A 19,740-nucleotide genomic window follows, 5' to 3' on the forward strand; every position below is an offset into this window, starting at 1 on the left:
CTTTGGCCCAGATCTTTGCCCAAGTTGGATATACTGGCGAAGCAGCTCTGCGTTAAATTGGGATGTGGACCAGGCACATGTTAGATAGATGCATACGAAGTGCACGATGCTTCGACAAGTGCAGAATCACAAATGACCCCCTCTCTCTCCACACTAATCATATCAATGCGGTAAACTGTCTTCGGCATCAAGGTTGCTTTTGATGCTGGAAGTCCTGTTTGAAATTATTTTAAGATAGACTTTTGTATGATCGTCACTTCGACGTCTCAAAGTTGGGGGTGGTTTGTTATTTCTTGCTGTTTGATCATAGCGCAAAAAACAATAATGAAAATGCCTTCCTTCGTGTCTGGATTGAGTAGGTCGTGAGTAGGCAGCGTGTTCATTGAACGGCCAACGCAGCAGGTCTGCGGCGTCAAGTGGCAGGTGTGGTAATGTTAGCTGTGTGATAGGTCATCCGAGGACAAGAGGATGACGGCGGCATGCATTTGTTAATTGATGACCGAGCTGAGTGACAGAGAATAGAGCTTGAGTACCAAGTTAAGTTCCAACGGCAGTGTGATTTTCATCGGCGAACATCACCCCACCAGATCCTATGGAGCACACTGTAAATGGGAGTTGGAATTGCATCCTCCACTTTTGTTTCTAGTTAATTTTCTATTTATTAACCTGTCAACGAAACGGGGGAGGGCAGGGAGAGAGGGCTTATCTTATTCCACGACTCATATTTGTCATGTTTCCTGTGCGAGGTTATGATTTCATCTCCTGTCATTTGGGATTCCGGTACCAAGGTCGGACGGAGTTGCTTCTTGCTGTTTGGGACAGACAGGGACGATTGATGATGAAAGCGGTTGGCTCGTTCATGTAAGACGTAAGACAGCAGGTGCTCCGTACAGGTCGCAGGAGGTTCCAGCCTTCAGCCCACACAGATTTTCGCAGAAGACGTACATCATCGGTCGCCAGGACACTATTATAGTGGCTGTTGGCTAGCTGTATGCAGGATGAAACTGGAAGCTGGAGGGAGCTGGGAGCTGGAATCGGAAAGGCTGGAGCATTTTACGACAAGGAGATAGATACAACGATACAACATGCACACACCCAAACAGTCTTTCTTCTTCCAACACTTGCAAGCGGTCGCATACACGTACTGGCATACAATTGATAGCCGCTACGTATACAGAAGTAGGTGCTTACTACACGTCTAGTACTCATGTGGTTAATGTTAGCCAGGTACCACATGACGCTTTCCTAGGTCTTTTCCTGGGCAAAGTTAAATCTAAAGTGACGTTTTGTTTCGGGTTTGGGTTTTTGATTGTTTACTTCTCTGGAAACGGCTTGCTCTTGCAACAATCAAACCTCTCCCAGACAGCAAACATCACTCCCACCATGCTTCATGCTTCATGCTTCATGCTTCACGCTTCATACCTCATACCTCATACCTCATCTCCAGCCTTGCCACTCTTCCAAGCTCCCCCTTGACGACGACCGAGTCCAGTGACCAGACAGACAGTCATAACACGACGCTCCTACCAACGCTTATTACTGACGAACGCAAGTTTTCCTCGAGGTTCATAAATGCTCCTGAATCAATCAACCCCCAGCGCGCGCATTTCCATTTGTTTATCTTTTGTAAATCCCAGTGCAAGGATGTGGTGGTGAGGGAAGCAATGCCATTCGTCGACAGATCTAGACTTGACATCTGGTGCATTAGCCCCCGGGACCCCAATCGGGAATAGACTGACTGATAATGATCCGAGCTGGGACTTTTCTCTCATTTCACCTGCGAACCACGGATCCTCTCCCCCTTGCCCCCTTGTAAGAAATAAATCAAGTCAAATCAAGTCAAATCAAGTCAAATCAAGTCAAATCAAATAAAATCGAATAAAATAAAACAAAGAAACAAATATTGCCTGCACCGACAAGCCTCACGCCCCTGCAAACCCAGACGCACATACGGACGGAGGACATACAGGTTCTCGACTGACCAACCACAAGTGGCTTACGCTACTCCTCTTTTTGTGAATTTCTCTTACTTGCCATTTCGAGGTGAGAATTCCGGATTCTAAGTGGCTGGCGGAACAATTTGATCATGCCCGCCCTGTCCTGTCCCAATGGGTAGGTAGGTAGGTAGGTAGGTAGGTAGGTACATTTACAATTTTACATCTTGCTCTTGCTACTTCTTTCGCACATGCTATGCTATGCTGCTGCACACTCACGCCCTCACGCACTCACGCACTCTCGCTCTCGCTCTCACTCTCACTCTCACTCTCACTCTCTTGCTCACACACACACACGCGCGCTCTCACTCATTACAGCATTCCCCATTTCTATCTCGCACTTTCCCCCTTCCCGTCCGTTCATTCTGTTCCTTTCCTTTCCTTCCCTCCTCTTCTCTTCCTTCCTTTGAAAATCCTTGCTTTGGCCAGAAGCAATATCATCAGCCAATACCTCCCAACTTTAACCTGAGAGAGAGTAAACTGATCAGTCCCCCACCCATCCATCACATTATTGCCAATTGGACGGCCTTTTGGTGATCGAGAGCCTGTCGCAAGCCTCCTTCAACCTTCCCAATTTCATTACCCCAACCTCTCGAACCCAATATAATTGACTCGCAATGTTTGCTTGATTCATCCTCCATGTGTCGAAAATCAGGAAAAAGACGAAGAAGCTCAGAGCCATGAAGGAGGCGAAAATCCGGGCAAACAATAAATTAATAATGGAGGTCGAGGCGCAGACCCAAGCCTCCCGTTCACCTGTAGCTCGTTCACCTGAAAGTTTGCGTCAACGTCAACGAGATCGATTGTCTCCTAGAGGTCGTTTTGCAACACCTAATAATATATCTACAACTATCACAGAGGTCGAACGACAAAGAAATATTAGCGTACCTTCATTGTCGGCCCCGAAACCGAGAACAAGTGGAAAGAGGAGCCCGAACCAACAGGAGAAGCTGATGCAGGAAAGTCCGCGCAATGATAATAATGTTTACCGCCGGGTCAAGAGAGGGATAGAAGATGAGAAAGGCAGCATTACTCCAGACGGGGGTTCTGCTGGTCGGGAAGGTAGACAATTTACTGTTGCTAAGGTGGGAAATGGAGGAAAGATATACTTACGGTAAGACAGGGTGATGCTGGTTAGATGATATAGTGCTCGTTACCACCACAACGAATTCAATATATGACAGTAAACAGTACTGACAAACCAACAGCCCGTCAATACGTCCAGCCAACCAACGATATCCCCAGCCATCGTTCGTTTTTCCAACAACACCGCCAGATACTGCCGGACCTGATGCTGTCGCGTTTCGTAAAGAGGAGGGTGATTTGAGCCACCGTGAAAGTCTTTGGTCACCATCGAAGTCAGCAGCATCGAGCCTGAACCAGCGAATTCAAGGTACAATCATACCTCGACGCGGAAGAGCACATTCATACTCGACGGTAGATGACCAATACGCACCCGTTACTGACAAGGACGCCGGCGCTTTCAAGGTTGTCATCGAGAGACCTGGGACTGCTACTGCCACTCAAAAGCTCGACTTCTTTCAAGGTACTCCTGCCCTCGACGTTAACATTCCTTCATACAAATTGGGAAAACCGCGATTCAGCATGCGCGGCACGCCTTTTCTGCGAGGGTCTTCCTACACAACCAATAACGACGATATGCGCTCAAGTGTTTTATCGAGCAGAGAAGCATCACAGATGGATCCAGCTTCGCAGTGTCATTCGCGAATTTTTCCACGGCGTCATTCTGATTCATCTCCACAGTCTCGTGCTGTCACCGGCCCACCAAGCCCTGAGGACCAATCACGCCCAATTCCATCGCCAAGAATTGTTAAGCCATCGAGGACTATTGAACCCGAAATGTTCGATGCTCTCACCTTCAAGCCTGATTGCGATCATCCATCCATTGTGCGTTATGGTGAGAATGGTGGCATTAGAGCAGCGACGCCAGCTCGTCTTGTTGCAGAAATCACGTCTCCGACTTTCGTCGATTATGATCTTCTATCCGACTTTTTTCTAACTTTTCGATCATTCTTGGAGACAACAGATCTTCTACTTATGCTAATCGCAAGACTGCAGTGGGCAGTTTCAAGGAATGATGAAATTGGTACGGTGGTCAGAGTTCGAACTTTTGTCGCGATTCGCCATTGGGTCCTCAATTACTTCCTGGACGACTATGTCATCGACTACGAATTGAGATTGTTATTCTGTGAACGTCTTAACACATTCGCAAAAACGCTTTTGGAGGGTACGATGCACTCTAAGGTACCTTTGAAGATAGTAGAGGAATTGAAGAAGTGTTGGCGGAGAGTATGTGCGTTATACTGGGATGGGCCTGACTTCGACCCCGATCTTGGGGTTGAGGTTTCGATAGCTGCTGGAGGAGTGGCTGGTTCTCGAGATCCTACTCTCGACCCGGCCTTTTGGGAAACCCACCCAGAAGGTCCTCCGCGCCTTGATGGGATTATTGAGCCAGACTTCATCGAACACGATACCTCCATGGTTGAAGGGCGAAACTTTTTTGCGGATGTTTCTCGCGCAGGCCATATTGACTCTTTCGCCTATAATCCCACCCCTCCAAATGTGATGGAAGAAGACGATGATCTTGAACGACCTCTATCTCCTACGAGCATAGTTAGTGAAGATTTTGTATCATGCTCATTTCCTAGTCGAACAAGAGGCGGTGGAACAATAAACCCCCTCGGGGCACATCCAGTTCCCGCCAGCTCTATATACGATCCTGCCCCTCCTGTGGCAACCACACCTAAAGCCCTTACTGGTAAACGGGTTCGCCCTTCACATTCACACAAGCGCAGTGCAAGCTTTTCTGACTCATTGAGAGATCGCCGAGCACAACCAGAACCCGAGCCACCTGTACAGAAGGTTATCTATAAGAGTACGGAGCTGCTCCTCACTTTACCTTATGCTGGAAGTTTGGTGAGAGGTAATCTCTTTCCCCCTGGACAAGCATTTGTCGACATTGTCGCGCCAAGCACTCCAGCAGAATTTGGTCGAGAAACCACTTTATTTCCCAGACCACCTCCCAATCATAAGGGCCCTTCGGCGATGTCAGGACCAGGAATGAAGAGACTCTTAGGCAGCGTACGTCGTGCATTGAGCACTAGAGGGGCACACAGCCCAATTAGCTCTCCGACCCAGGGCAGCTTTCCTAATATGCCTCCTCTCGGAATTCGAGGGGCAACCGTAAATCGACTTCCTGGTACCGCCGTAGTCCCACAAGCCCAAAGGAACGATTCAATTCGTACACCAATGAGAATTGACCTCCTTGGTGCTGAAGTTGCAGAAGACTTCAAAAAGGCAGTTCGGGAGGAAGAGGAGGCTCATGAAGCTCGTAAATCACGTACAGTTGAGCAGCCATCGCCACCAACAAGCCGTCATCGCCAATCCGTCATGCACTACTCGACTATGTGTCCAGATGTTACCTTGGAGAATTCAAGTCCCATAACCTACAGGTCACCCAAGAGCGAAGTTACAAATGGAAGCAAGAGCATCTTAATTGTTGACGATACCATGACATTGCCTTTACCTATGATGACCGGCGCACTGGCCGTGAGTCCATCGGTCGGCTCGTTCGCTGATACATTCTTACATCCATCACATGGACCTACGCCACCAACAACACCGCCAGGCGTTCTCTTCGCTGGAACTCCAAGAAGATCATCCCACCTATTAGGACATACCGTGAATCGCAGTTTATCATTAGAAGGCCTTCCCTCCCTGATTGGTGACTCACAACCATCAAGAGAATATGAGCACCCCCTCGGACCCCGACCGATTCCTACACATTCAATGAGACTTCACAGTCAAACTTACCGAGTCAGAAAATCCGCATCATTGCGTCGCTATGCGTCCTTCCAAAGTGGTTTCACTCAACACCACAGGAGCGAGAGGAGCTTTGATGCTACTACATTCACAGAAGAAGCATCGGTTGCAGAAAGCTTTTCTCGAAATGCACCCATTCCACGGCCACTGCGGGTACTCAGGAGAAGGCCAGGTGGAGATTTGAGGGCTGTTGGTAATGTCGGAGATCTCAATACTGCTTATATTCGACCAATGTCGACTGGCTCCATCACGACATATTCCGATTCTGTCCGAAGCTCATATCTTCTTGGTAGTAGGGATGACGGCCAATACGTCGATGTAGTCAATAGTGATTATGATGGAACTCAAGCCCATGTAGAGACATTCTCATTAGGAGCACTAGCTGAGATCACGCCCAAAGCTCGTGTTTCTTTTTTCGACACCCACTCATCTCAACCTGTGATGCGTCCGTCTTTCGAAAAAGAAGCTCAGATGCTTGCCCAAATTCCAGATGATATCGATGACGATGGCGGCGTTGAGTCAGCTCTTCTAAAACTTGAAGGAAAATTTGAACAGAGGCGTTCCCACACCTCAGGCGGTGAACTATCTGGGAGGTCTGAGAATGAGGGGAACACCAATAGTTTTGGCGGCAGTCCATATAATGTCGGTACCCTTACTTTGGCTGGTGGCGAAGAAGAAAAGCGCAGACATAGACAGCGAAAAGTCGTGGACTCGACCGTTTTCAACTTAGCCCCATCTACATATCAGCCTCAGGAAGCTTCAACGAAGGCGGAACGTAGAACCTTTGCATACCAGCCAACAGGAGTATCAAGAACTTCATCAGTACCAGAGTCAAGTGGTCTCACCGATTCCTTTTTTGAAGGTTCTTTTCTCGATGGGGCTTTTAGCGAGAATGAAAGCTATCACAGACATACACGTAATTGGTCAGAGCGATCGATTCTCGAAGGCCCTAATGAAGGGCGTCAAGGATCGGTTGATAATAGTCCGCACTCTTCTCGTCCTAATTCTTTTGATTTCATAACCGAAACAGAAAGCTTGCGGAGGATGCGCCCTGGTGCAAAAGAACATGTTGGTGAAGGTGGCAATCATTCATTCCTTAATATCGACAGTGATCTTTCATCCGAAATGTCTGTCATCTCAAAGTCCGAATACACTGAAGAGGTATCAAATATGCCTGCTCAAAATTCCCTTTCTTTAGGGCGGGGAGCAGAAGTTAAGGAGATGCCCTACTCATCTCAATTACCACATCAACCCCCTTCGCCTCCAATGACCTTGGTACAGGCATTGAACATGTCTCCAAACACCGCGAATATCCCTCAGGTCCATGAATATCAGTTACAACAATCGCACCGTTTGCCACCAACGCCAGACATCACTCCAACTAGTGCCCTTGGATTAGGCGGGTTTGGTAGAGACGCCTTGCGACCTAGTGGTACAAGTGAAGCTTCGCGTAAAACATCTGTTCACCTGCCGTTTATTCTTGCATTTGATTCAAGAGTCCTTGCTCAACAGTTCACTCTCATTGAGAAAGATGCCTTGAATGAGATTGATTGGAAGGATCTCATTGAAATGCGCTGGAGGGATGCTGCCACAGATACTCGCTCATGGGTTGACTTCCTGCGCTCTTCGGAACCCCGTGGAGTGGAAGTTGTCATCGCACGATTCAACATTATGGTCAAGTGGGCCGTATCTGAAATTGTCCTCACAGGCGATCTGGAAGAACGAGTTCGATGCATCATCAAGTATATCCACATCGCTGTTAATTGTCGCAAATATCGAAACTTTGCAACAATGACACAGCTCACTGTAGCCTTGACCTCGAAGGATATCTCCCGTCTTACCTCGACGTGGGCCCACGTTCCAGCATCCGATATACAAACACTTAATGAATTGGAAGAACTTGTAACACCCACAAGTAATTTCCATAACTTGAGAGCCGAGATGGAAGGCTCCGGTGCAGATCAAGGCTGCATTCCATTTGTCGGAATCTATACTCATGATCTAATCGTCAACTCAGAGCGCCCAAGTCAATTTGCAAGTACACCAACAACGGAACCTTTAGTGAACTTTGAGAGGTGTCGATGCGATTCAACGATTATCAAGAATCTACTTAGATTGCTTGAGGCTAGTCAGCTGTATAGATTCCTTCCAATTGAAGGCATCACCGAAAGGTGTTTGTGGATGGCAGCATTACGAGACGAAGACATTGCAAAATATGGAAGATCGATCCAGAATTGATCACTCACATTCATCGATGCCTCTATCGCACGCCCGATAGTTTCCATGGAAACAGACGAGCTGATTGGTTGTCCATCCTTTGTCGATCGACCTAATCTACGAAACTTTCGATGAAGTTTCGAATTCATCAAAAGATGGATAAAACAACAAATTCTTTGTAATAACAAATTCAAATTTTGGGACCTTTTGTTTAAAATTTTGTAATGTGTGTTTCAGCACCGTATTCGAACTTCATACCTCTCATTTTGAGACAGCTTTGAAGGATTCTTTTCATGTATTTTCTCTTTTTATTGGTCCCAAGTTCCACAAGCCCAGCATAGCCTGCGCGTCACCACGACGGCTTAACATATAATATTTCCTTATTGCTATTGTAGTCTGGCTTCGGACTCTTTCTACGACCATGACTGTCATGATTTGTTTTTCATTGGTTCGCTGTATTATTCTTTTTCTCCTCGCCTACCTCCATGGAGTGCTAGGCTTTTGAGCGACTTTGTGGTGTTAGGTAGATAGATGGATGGATAGACGGGTGTACAGGTGTATGGAGACGGGGATTTTGCTCCAAAGGTTTCAGAAGGGCGCTGCTACAGATGGGCGGGATTGGGATGTAAATGTATGAGAGAGAAATACTTTATCGAAACCCGAGGAGTGAGGAGCATTATCTCTTGTATCGTAATGGCGGATCGACTTGACCTCGGGTGGAATAGATGGGATGGATGGATGGATGTAAAAAAAATGAGCGAATCGTATACCCCTTTGTGTGTTGCTTATCTGCTTGTGGGATGGTCAGTTGACTGGTAGTGGTAGAGTAGCTTGAGTTGCTAGATGAGATACCAATGAATGAAAGAAGAAAGATTTCAATTCAGCCATGCAATTTTCATGTGAACTTATCTATCATCGTCGAATCTTTTGAGTGATATACAATCTATGCATCTTAACTTGTTAGGCAGTGCAATTTTTGAATACAAAATTAACTATAGCTGAATTGAAACCGGACACAAAATTCTACACGTGCTTAAATTTCCTCTCACATCTAGCTTTACATAATTGAGCATCCCCCGTCGCTTAGCCCACCATCACCATCTGAACCCGCTTTTCCTCCCCCAGCAGCTAGAACGGCGGTGCGGCTGATATCCTCCCATACTTCTGCTACTAACTCGCCGGTCATGGATGAACATCTGAGGAGATGTGGGTCAGTGGTTTGTTGGAGATGGGTGAAATATGCTACGTTTCTGCTTCGGGTTGGGTTTGTAGGAGGGGAAGAGGGAAGAGGGAAGAGGGAAGAGGGAAATCACGGATAGAAATAAAACCCACTCCATGTATCGATCGCATCTCAATTCCTGCGCAATGCGATGGCCTTCTTGCGGATAGATAATCCCGTTGGGATCTTTTTCGGATCGGAGATCGCGCTTGAGAGCGAGGAGGAGGATGGGGAGCTCGTATTGAAAGGCAGTTTGGAGTTCTTTGGCCCACTGTTTGGGGGGTTAGTTTTGTTTCTTTGGTTTCTTTGGTGTGGTTGTGGTTCTTTCTGTTTGTCTCAAGTGTTGTTTTGTGTTTGATAATTGATTGGTGTGTATCTATCTTTCACATGATTTTTCTCGTTTGCATCGTCATGGGAATTTGATGCTACGCATGAGGGAATTGAATATACATACAAGTCTCTGTAGATTGATCAAACTTAGCCGATTTGAAACGGCATAACAGAGTACAACAACATTGGGTTTCAATGTTTTCCAATCGACAGGCGAAGAGGTGTCGTAGAAATTTAGGCGGTAAGGGGTGTTGGAGAAGCGGATGCCGAAGGTGAATGGCTGGTGGGAATCGAGGAGGAGGTGGGTTTGTTTTGAGGTGGCGGAGGGGGAGAGATTGGAGGGGGGTTGGCTGGAAGGGAAGATAAGTTCGGGTCTTTGGGGTAGATAGGGGGATGGGGGGATAGGGGAACTTACGATAAGAAGGTTGATTTACCTACTTCGGAATCGCCCAGGAGTAGAACTGTGGTTTCTATAGGAGGGGGTCCTAGTTGGGTATCATTCATGGTTGATTCTATGAATGGGTAGTTTCATATTTACATGAACAATGAGTGTGACTTGGAGTAGTCGTTGTGGAGTTAATAGGAGTGCAGAGGGGTAAGGCTGCGATAAGCGATAAGGAATTTACCCCTGCTGCATCTAAGAGCTTATTGGCTCGAAGATTCATGAGTCAATAAAAAATCGGACAAACGATATCATCGAAGAAATTCTCATGATTTGATTTCATGAATGTTCGTCCGGAAACCCTGGAGAAGAGAAGTGCTTTTGATACCACAAAAGCATTTGCGGGCTTTCTACACGAAATATAGTTGGATTCCAGAAGGAGAGAGAAGTGCAAGAGAGAGAAGATCGAAGAAGATGGGAGGAAATACGGATTATAGCGATTGGTCGCATGAGAATTTGATTAAGAGGGTTACTCAATTAGAGAAGGAGCTTAAAAGCAATACCAAAAGGTACTGAATAGCCTTCTCCCAATCCCCAGAAATCACTATTGATCAAACCCCAGCGCAATCCCTCTCCCCAAACGAAATCTCCAGAAACCCCGCCGCGAACGCGACTTCGACCCCTCCAAATACAACACTCGACTCATAGCTCTCAAACTTGCGTATTTGGGAAAACGCTACAATGGATTCGAACATCATGCACACCCAACACCTTTAACTACCATTGAAGAAGAATTGTGGCAGGCGTTGAATAAGGCTCGTCTTATATTTCCTCAGGGGGTCAATCCTCTGGCGCCGGGAGAAGTCAATTGGGAGGGGTGCGAATATTCGAAATGTGGAAGGACTGATAAGGGTGTTAGTGCTTTTGGCCAAGTTATTGGGATTAGAGTGAGGAGTAATCGACCATTGCCTAAATCGAAAGTGAAGCCCACACAAGAAGAATTTGTAGAGGGAGAAGCTGGTGCAGAGGAGGATATTTATAACACGTATCCGAGGGAAAACGGTATCGAAGTCACATCTGCGCCGCTATCTCCATCCGCAGGCGTCCCAGGACCACAAGGTTCCGATAGTGGAACGTTCAGGTTGTCGGATCCAGATATTCAGGAGAGTCTCGATTTTGATCATATTACTGATGAGATACCGTATCCACAAGTTCTCAATCGTCTTCTGCCACCCGATATTCGTATACTGGCATGGTGTCCGTCACCACCTATCGATTTTTCTGCACGCTTCTCCTGCCGTGAACGTCGCTATCGATATTTCTTTACTCAGCCTGCGTTTTCTCCTATTCCTTCTCAGTTGGAACATGGTACATCGGCTAGTAAGATGAAAGATGGCTGGTTGGATATCGATGCCATGAGAGAAGCGGCAAGGTTGTATGAGGGGTTGCATGATTTTAGGAACTTCTGCAAAGTGGATCCGGGAAAACAAATCACCAATTTTGAAAGGAGGATCTTTTATGCAAATATCGAGGAGGTGGATGATTACACAAGTTCGCTGGCTTATGTGAATGGTGGTTCATTCCTTGATGAATCAGTTCGTTCCAAAGCGGATGGTGAGATTAAGGCTCCTAAAATCTATACATTCGACCTCCATGGATCAGCATTTCTTTGGCATCAAGTACGTCACATGGTTGCGATCTTATTTCTGGTAGGACAGGGTCTAGAGAAACCTTCTGTGGTAACTGAATTATTGGATGTGGAAAAGAATCCAGGAAGACCCACTTATGAAATGGCTACCGATACTCCTCTTGTTCTCTGGGACTGTATCTTTCCTCACGAAGACGACGAGTCTCGAACCGACGCTTTGGATTGGCATTACATAGGCGACTCGCCCGGGTTCTCTGAGGGTAAATTCGGACAAGCTGGTCTGATGGATGATTTATGGAAAGTTTGGAGAGAACGTAAGATTGACTCGATTCTCGCGGGTGAATTGATGGGGATTGTTAGTCGTCAAGGAGTAGATGCGAGTGAGTTAAGCGGCGGGAAAGGGGGAAAGGGAAGGAGTCAAAAGGTTTTTGATGGCAGCGATAGTCCGAGATTTGCGGGGAAGTATACAAAGGTTATGGATAAGACGAGGATGGAAACGGTGGAGGTGGTTAATGAGAGGTATGTGATTAGGAAGGGGTTGGTGGCTAAGGATCAGAAAAAGGGGTTTAAGAGGATGGAGAAGGGAGGAGAAGAAAAGAAAGACTGAGATTTGGGGGTATAGATAAGACGGAAAGAGGAAGTAGATGGTATACATATCAATCTAGATATACCAATCTCAACACAACTAGATTCCCAATTATAGACCTATTTGAACTCTTGAATTTCGTAAGGTCTGCTATCGAAATTTCTCGGTAAACCTTACTTATAGTTGCTTTTGAGAGGTTTACGGAGAACCTTTTTCTAACCTATATTTGGAGAGTTTGCTATAGAGAAGAAATAAAACGAAGATTGTTTATGAAATGTCGTACAATCTAAGCACGTGGGGCGTTAGCCCCAACCGTAATATTTACCGAGCGCGTAGATGATATCATTCAAAACAGGAACATTACTTTTAGGCCACATCAAAGGGTGGGGATCAGTCAATGCCATCGAATATTTCGCTAGAGAATGCAATTATACGAATGCATAAGTTATGTAGTTTCCTTGAATATTCTTCCGTGTATTCCTGATTCCGCTTCAGATTTCTATGAGAAGAAATCCCATCATTCTCTCGCCTTCACAGTAACCATCAAATCCGGTTTTTCCCACAATATGAACACTTTCTGCTCGTTCCAATTGCGACTCTCCTCACACAAATTGATATCGAAGTGCCACAGGATCCGCGCGAGAATGGCTCGCATCTCTGCCATTGCGAGATGCTAGTTGATAGTTAGTCATTACTAATGTCAAATATATGGACACGGATGCACTCCACGTACCTGTCCTAAGCAATTTCTAGGTCCAACGGAGAATGGTTGTACTACACCGCGCTTGTCCGACGCAAAACGCGAATTGGAAATATTGTCATCCAGCCATCTTTCGGGTAAAAATCGATCTGGAAGTGCGAAATTGGCTGCAGAGTGGTAGGCACTCCATTGGTGTACACCGACTGATACCTAAACATCTAGTCAGCTTTTGTCTAGTTATACAAGCGCAGATTTACTCACATCTTCAGGGATAAAGTAATCGTTAATGATGACGCCGCCAGGTTGAGTTCTTCGAGGTAGTACTCCTGGAACTGGCGGGTAGATACGAAAGGCTTCTTGTAGACAGGCATTTAGATATCGCAGATTAGCGAGCTTTACAAATGTCATATCGGCTGACTCTGCAAACGCTGTACGAATTTCTTGGACGAGAATTGTCATACAAGAAGGATTTTTGAGGAGATGAAAGAGAGCACCACTAAGTAGCGTAGCTGTAGTTTCGCTCCCTGCTATAATGAGCGTGCCAGTAGTTTTCATGATCTCAGCTCTCGTCATCCCTTTCTCGTCGTTATGACGAAGAATATAACTGTTTCGCAGGAATTAGTACTCTTGATATCATTTGAGCGTACGGAGCTACGAACCTCATAAAATCGCGTCTGTCAGTAACGGTATCTAGTCGACGAGCTGTCTTATCTTGCGTATATTGTATGTGTCTCTGTCTCGCCTTCTGAAGTCCAGGAAACAGCGCTAGCATAGCCAAAATCGGCATTCCAACCAGCGGGTACGCACGCATGACGCGGAAGAGGCGTGCAAACTTGAGACCCTTGAAGATATTGGCAATCCAAGAATTGTATTCTTGGGTACGAAGGGCATCGAAAGATTCGGCAAAACATAGGTCGCCGATCAAATCGAATGTTGTGAAGTTGAAGAATCGGACAATGTTCACTTTGCCGTTTGAGGGACTGTCGATTTGCTCGTAGAGCTTCTGGATGAGAAGGTCAAAGTACACATTCATTAGAGGCTCTTGCTCACGAAGAGAAGCTTCTGAGAAGGCATGGCTTAGCGCTCGTCTGATCCGAGTGTGGTCTACATCGTTGGATGCTGTTTTAATCAGTGTAAATCCTCCGTTTGAGCATGATATGAGGTATCAACTTACAGATGATATCTGCGACTCCGTCATTTCCGGAGAAATATATCTCTTTATCTTTTGGGATTGGCTTTTTCCCATGGCGTTGGCCATAGATCTCTAGATAGAAGAGTAAGGACTAGTGCTCACTCAAAACGTTTGTTAGACCATACCTTGCCAAGCTTCGGAGTTGTTGAAAGACACTGTTGCAGGAGATATTCGAACAGTGTTTCCGTAAAGATCATGCAGTTTCTTCACGTTTGCCGCCCCATCACCGGTCCAAATCTCTGTGAGTCCAATTTGGTTAGCAAGGCTATTGAAGGGTTTGGATAGTCTATAATGTAATTGATAATGAGAGACGTTCACTTGCCCCAGTAGGTTGGAAAGTAAAAGGCACCACGTAATCTAGGTCCAGGGATTTTGGCAAGAGGATGAAATGTGATGTTGTATAGACCGATAATTAAACAAGAAATTGCATACTTGGAAATAATTAGCCTAGTATATCAATGCCAGGGTTGACTTACAAGTAAACAAAAGAATAGCAGGACATTGGAAAATTCTAAAAGAGCCATCGTTATGAGACTGATTTGAGATTATTGGAAGTTTGCTTGGGGAATGAAAAGTGTAAGATTACTTTGGGTAAAAGCTACAAACAAACTTATAGTAATTTGATGTTTCACCACACTTTGCCTTAATACGGCGCAGTCATGCAGGTGCAAGGTGCAAGCAGGAAAGCGGCCTAATAGGACCCGACGCCCTTGGGCACACTAAATCTCACAATAGAATGTGTAATAATAATAAATATCTTATAATTAGAGTTAATAGATTGGTGTGTTGGCAGCACTTCTATATTTGAGGTTACATTCAATATGTTAAAATTTATCGCCTTCAAATTGCGCTTTCAATTTTCACTCACCCTTCATAGACCAAACCGGAAATTCAGAATCAGAAATAGTCCACAAAAGACTTATTAATTTATCGCTACCGTTTATTGACCACGTGTATAACACTATATAACAACTATCTACTAATGTTTGAATAGAGACCGATGGAAAAGAACATAGTAAGATTCACGTAATATAGAACATATATTCACTTGGTATCAACACCCAGTGTACGGATAAGATGTATTGACACTGCTCGTAGTCATCTACTTCTCGTAAAGCAAATCAAACAAGCTCCCCTCCATCACCATGGTTATTTTTCTTGATGTTGGGTTTCACATGATTCTCTGTCTTTCGCCCGGCACTTTGGAGCGAAACTTCCTGGAGGGGCAGGGTCATATCGTCAAGGCTCGCCACTTTGAAATGGCCCTTGGATGAATGGGAGTTGCCATATGATTCGGTTCTATTGGTGCGTGACAGAAGAGCTCGTATACGGCTGTATGAACCGCGTGTTTTCTCTCTCAAAAGTTTATGTAAAGGTAGGAGCGCTGGCAAACTTGCGGCTATTAGTCCGATATTCTGTTCAAGTCTGCGAAGTTGATTAGCATGCTTCGACAAGCTTGTGCAGCGGCTAGACTTACACTGTCCATATCTGTAGGACTAGCAGTGACCCTGATCATTGCATTAGTCGCCTAGGTGTATTTTCTCGGCCTTGTGAATGACTTACATGTTGTGTCGAGAAAACTTGTTACAGACGCATATAAGTACAGGCGAGCGATAGAACAGGCCGTTGTACTAAACATCCTAAGCTTCACGTACAAGTGGGTAGAGCGATTGAGATAACTTACAACAAGCCCATGGCTACAAGGCCACAAATGGCTATTTTCTGTCGCACACTAATTTGAATATTCCACAAGACAATTATTGGGAGCATTGTACACGTAAAATCAGTTACGATAGAGAAGACTGTGGTTCGTTAGCCATTCGCTCTGCGCCTACAGATGATTAGTGTGAATAAATACCTCCTTGTAAATACGACTGTACTTCCAGAACCTTGTGTGGCCAGCATTTTCCTTGAATAGTGTAGTAGTTCCACCCTGCTTCGAAAGGTGTACATCTGGCAGCCACGACAATGAACCCCATGAGGTTTATCGCGATTAGAGCACCTATCATCGCCCACATGAATCTAATCAAGCTTTTGCTGTTTGTTATTCGGACGATCATAAAGCAAATTGAGACCTTGGTAAAGGTCGTTGCAATGATGAAAGGAAGTTGTGCCAGGGTACTCCATTTAGACGCATTGATTTCTCCTTGTATTCCGAGGTAGTATGAATGTCTACCGCCACCACTATGTATATAGTTGAGATTGAAAGCGTTGCAGATAGTGGCAGCGATCTTCCATGTAAGGATTAGTTTTAATGCATTTTGTAAGATGAATGAAAGATATAAGAAGGGATGGAGGAGACATACAGTAGCGGCAATGATCGAATAATCATCCCATCCCATTGAGCGAACCACGAATAGTCGCACACTCAGGCGAAGACAAAGAATCACAACGACAATAGTGAACGTAGTAACGATAACAATAAGCATCCTAGTGCCATGATTCTGGTCCCCATCAGCCGGGGGTGAGCTCTTCGCACTTGGATAGCTACTCATTGCTGTTGGCCTAGTCGACGAGGATAATGAATGGAAGGAAACTCAGCAAACGCGATTGTAAAGTGTAGAGATTATTTCTTAGATCGAAACGAAATATTGAACTCTCTACAACACTTGGAATCTCGGGGTCTATGACTTGTAACTATGAGCTCGCCTTTTATATTGACATCCAAAAGTCCATAAATAATTTTTGAGGGGTTCCATTTCACAACCACACTTCTAGCACAGACTTTCTCCATGGAAACGTCTGCTGTTAGGATTTCATGCACCTGTATGGCGAGTGAGATGTCTGGGTGCGGTAGCAATCCTCAAACCCATCACGACGGCGTACAATTGTCTGCCCTCGCATACGTGATCAAGAATTCATGAAGGATTTTCAGATTCTCTCATTGGGTAGCAGATTATTGAGCCTCCGGCTTGCACACCGACGCTTGTATTTATAACTCGTATAGATTTGCAGGGTGGGTGGACAATAACATGCAGGAAACTGTTCGAGCATAAGGCTTATTGAATTTCAAGAGCTGTGCCATTGTTTTCATCAGCACATTGGTCCGTATGGTGGTGTCTGGTGTGTATCGAATTTTTGGAAATGTTTGCCTAGGTAGGTTGCATTGTAGTCACATACTGCTGAAGACATTGAACATTTGTGGGAGTAATGCAACCCCCTCTTAATTGATAAGCACTAACTACACGGTTTTCTTATAACTACACCAGGAGTCTTTCCGCTTTTTCCGAGACACAACACTACCACACCAATCACTTCATCCCACCAGTCAGCAAATGATTTCATAGCGCCGCGACCAATCAAAATAAAGACACCCACGGAGCACACCAACAACAATCGACATGCAAAGAAGTATAGCCTTGCCATGAAGAATTTTGCTATAGGGCACAAGGGGCGCAGTGGTTGCACTCTACCATTACATGATCCACAACATGAAAATGCTTGCCACAGAACATGTGGAAATCTGCAACCATGAAGATTGGGCTTGGATTAGGGTCGCAGAGCCAGTGTATGGCGTCAGAGAGCCACTCATAGTCGGGACCGGGCCTTCTGAAACTGGTCGAGTACCTAGCCAAGATGTAGCATTATGGTGAGTCGCCACAGTAGTAATTGCTGCGGACGTTGTGATGACCGGGTACGTGGTTGGGGTTTGCGCTGCGAAAGAGTTGAGTGGTCCTAGGTTTTGAATTCCTAGTCCTGATGCCTTGGATGCTAGCTGCTGAATCTCCTCGCGCTCAATGGAGTAGTAAGATTCAATGGCGCTCTGTTTGTCTGCGGCGAGTGTCGTCAACCACTTTGGGAAATCGCTTCCCTGTCCAATATTTTCGATGAACGAAAGATACGCATCTGGACTTGCAGTTATGACAGAGACGACAGTTGCAGGAATGGCCGATGCAAGTAAGGCTAGAGCCGATGGTTCAGGGTTGAAGATTACGGAATCGAGTGAGATGAACGATTCCAGGGAAGATAAAGCGGCTGGACCGGTTGCCGTGATGCTGCCTTCAGAAGCCCTAGCATAAATGTCAGTAAGCTGCTCTACCGCATGTCAAATCAAGTGAAGAACATACAAGGAAGATAATACCGATAGCGGAATTGCATTTTGTGCTGCAACAATGCCTAGCATGACATGGAAAATGTAGGATTTTGGGGCAACGGAATGCATAATGTAGTCTTTGATGATGATTATCGATTGTTCGCGGACTTGAAAGTAGCAGTAGAGTCGGGTCCTTCTTATAATTTACTTGAATCTACCTGCTGCTGTTTCTTACTGTTCTATGCAAGTCACTTCACAGGGTTACATTTTTTGAAATACATGACTTTTTCGTCTTACATCATTTCAATTAGACAACATTCTGATTCATTATGGATTGAATTTGATGACGAATAGAGTTTATAACTGCACTTCTCGTTTCACCACCCTTTCTACCATTCTTACTGTACTACCTACAATATGTCGAATTTGCTCTCTTCTCATTTCCATGTATCTTCCATATCTCTGCAACTTGTAGATCTTACTGTTTCTTTGGGTGCAGAGAATTGCGACTTTCTAACTTCGCTATGTACCAAAATATGAATGGATACGCCAACTCGGCAGTCTCTGGTGCTATGAACAAAAATCTTGCAAGAGGAGTGTACACGTAACCGTAGTTGGCTGGGTAGTTATACGCACGCCAGTGGAAAACCGCAGTTGCACATAGTGTACCCAAAAAACGGCACCACCTTGAAATTTATCGTTAGTATTATGAGAACATTGCAAGCAAGAAACATTTGTGGAGATACGTACCATATAGCAATGGAATGTCCTCTGGTACTTTCTCTTGACACGAGCTGCGCAATCGCACTCCAACTAACGATGACCTGGCACGTATACCCACTCCAGAAGCTTGCTTGTGTGAAGTCTGTGAAGAGCTCTGCGAATGTCCACTGTGCGCCCAGCATCATGAGGCTTCCTACCAGAACTATCATGCCCAAGTTCTTCTGCACAATTGGAGCATGTCTCCATTCCCGAGGCCCAAACTTAATAGTCGCATTGACTAGGAGCAGGTCGATCAGGAAGTATGGAAGGAACGTAATGAATTCGGCCATTCCAGGTGGATGAATAATGCCATATATCAACTCCCAAGCTATGTTTGCACAAAGGGACAATATCGGCATGCCGTACGACTGATCTTTAGAAGATCGGCGTATGTATAGAACATACGCTACCATCCACAAAACGCCAGAGCCTATCGTAAGACCATCTTGAATCCATAGATATGTTTCCGATGGTTGATTAGACGCATCAATGTCAGTGAGTGGAAGATGCATGTTTGTGGAAAATATAAAGACCAAAACAATAGTTAGATTTATTTAAGTAGCCAGTGTTAATTCCAGTTGCGATGCTATTGATTGCATATGGATCAAAAGCAGGGAAATTCCGATTGTTCAAGAAAGAGGGACAGTTTGTGAGTTACTTTGTTAGACATGTCTACAAGTAGATTGGGGAGAAGAATGAATCTTCGGTTGCTCGCATGAGACCATGTACTGGGCCATATTACCACATCATGCTATGTACTCAAAGGGGTGCTGATTATTGGCGGTTACATATAGACTTCACAATTTTGGTAGCAGTGCATATCGTATCTCAAGG

General features: G+C 45.3%; 7 protein-coding genes across 7 annotated transcripts; 2 read left to right on the forward strand and 5 right to left on the reverse strand.

Annotated features, from left to right (window-relative positions):
- The first annotated feature begins 2,065 nt into the window (after window positions 1-2,065).
- Bclte1 lies at window positions 2,066-8,941 on the forward strand. The gene is made up of 2 exons (XM_024693085.1): window positions 2,066-3,108; window positions 3,203-8,941. Exons 1-2 carry the CDS (start codon window positions 2,675-2,677, stop codon window positions 8,073-8,075), a joined length of 5,307 nt encoding a protein of 1,768 aa, XP_024548870.1. The 5' UTR covers window positions 2,066-2,674; the 3' UTR covers window positions 8,076-8,941.
- Window positions 8,942-8,986: 45 nt separating this feature from the next.
- BCIN_05g05610 (hypothetical protein) lies at window positions 8,987-10,273 on the reverse strand. The gene is made up of 4 exons (XM_024693086.1): window positions 10,019-10,273; window positions 9,728-9,953; window positions 9,387-9,544; window positions 8,987-9,250 (listed from the first exon to the last, which is right to left on the reverse strand). The coding sequence occupies exons 1-4, from the start codon at window positions 10,105-10,107 to the stop codon at window positions 9,112-9,114; spliced, it is 612 nt and encodes a 203-aa protein (XP_024548871.1). The 5' UTR covers window positions 10,108-10,273; the 3' UTR covers window positions 8,987-9,111.
- Window positions 10,274-10,292: 19 nt separating this feature from the next.
- Window positions 10,293-12,346, forward strand: Bcdeg1. Its single transcript, XM_001559622.2, has 2 exons — window positions 10,293-10,554; window positions 10,608-12,346. Exons 1-2 carry the CDS (start codon window positions 10,460-10,462, stop codon window positions 12,238-12,240), a joined length of 1,728 nt encoding a protein of 575 aa, XP_001559672.1. The 5' UTR covers window positions 10,293-10,459; the 3' UTR covers window positions 12,241-12,346.
- A 210-nt stretch (window positions 12,347-12,556) lies between these two features.
- BCIN_05g05630 (hypothetical protein) lies at window positions 12,557-14,744 on the reverse strand. The gene is made up of 8 exons (XM_024693087.1): window positions 14,588-14,744; window positions 14,434-14,542; window positions 14,237-14,350; window positions 14,094-14,183; window positions 13,579-14,038; window positions 13,181-13,523; window positions 12,953-13,129; window positions 12,557-12,892 (listed from the first exon to the last, which is right to left on the reverse strand). The coding sequence occupies exons 1-8, from the start codon at window positions 14,633-14,635 to the stop codon at window positions 12,737-12,739; spliced, it is 1,497 nt and encodes a 498-aa protein (XP_024548872.1). The 5' UTR covers window positions 14,636-14,744; the 3' UTR covers window positions 12,557-12,736.
- A 271-nt stretch (window positions 14,745-15,015) lies between these two features.
- BCIN_05g05640 (hypothetical protein) lies at window positions 15,016-17,248 on the reverse strand. The gene is made up of 6 exons (XM_024693088.1): window positions 16,418-17,248; window positions 15,970-16,342; window positions 15,796-15,913; window positions 15,675-15,742; window positions 15,589-15,619; window positions 15,016-15,536 (listed from the first exon to the last, which is right to left on the reverse strand). The coding sequence occupies exons 1-6, from the start codon at window positions 16,604-16,606 to the stop codon at window positions 15,233-15,235; spliced, it is 1,083 nt and encodes a 360-aa protein (XP_024548873.1). The 5' UTR covers window positions 16,607-17,248; the 3' UTR covers window positions 15,016-15,232.
- Window positions 17,249-17,262: 14 nt separating this feature from the next.
- Window positions 17,263-18,457, reverse strand: BCIN_05g05650 (hypothetical protein). The gene is made up of 2 exons (XM_024693089.1): window positions 18,179-18,457; window positions 17,263-18,121 (listed from the first exon to the last, which is right to left on the reverse strand). Exons 1-2 carry the CDS (start codon window positions 18,271-18,273, stop codon window positions 17,527-17,529), a joined length of 690 nt encoding a protein of 229 aa, XP_024548874.1. The 5' UTR covers window positions 18,274-18,457; the 3' UTR covers window positions 17,263-17,526.
- Window positions 18,458-18,532: 75 nt separating this feature from the next.
- BCIN_05g05660 (hypothetical protein) lies at window positions 18,533-19,482 on the reverse strand. Its single transcript, XM_024693090.1, has 2 exons — window positions 18,895-19,482; window positions 18,533-18,830 (listed from the first exon to the last, which is right to left on the reverse strand). Exons 1-2 carry the CDS (start codon window positions 19,416-19,418, stop codon window positions 18,623-18,625), a joined length of 732 nt encoding a protein of 243 aa, XP_024548875.1. The 5' UTR covers window positions 19,419-19,482; the 3' UTR covers window positions 18,533-18,622.
- Window positions 19,483-19,740: the final 258 nt, after the last annotated feature.

Source organism: Botrytis cinerea, chromosome 5, assembly GCF_000143535.2.
Source record: "Botrytis cinerea B05.10 chromosome 5, complete sequence".
Taxonomy (NCBI): Eukaryota; Fungi; Ascomycota; class Leotiomycetes; order Helotiales; family Sclerotiniaceae; genus Botrytis; species Botrytis cinerea.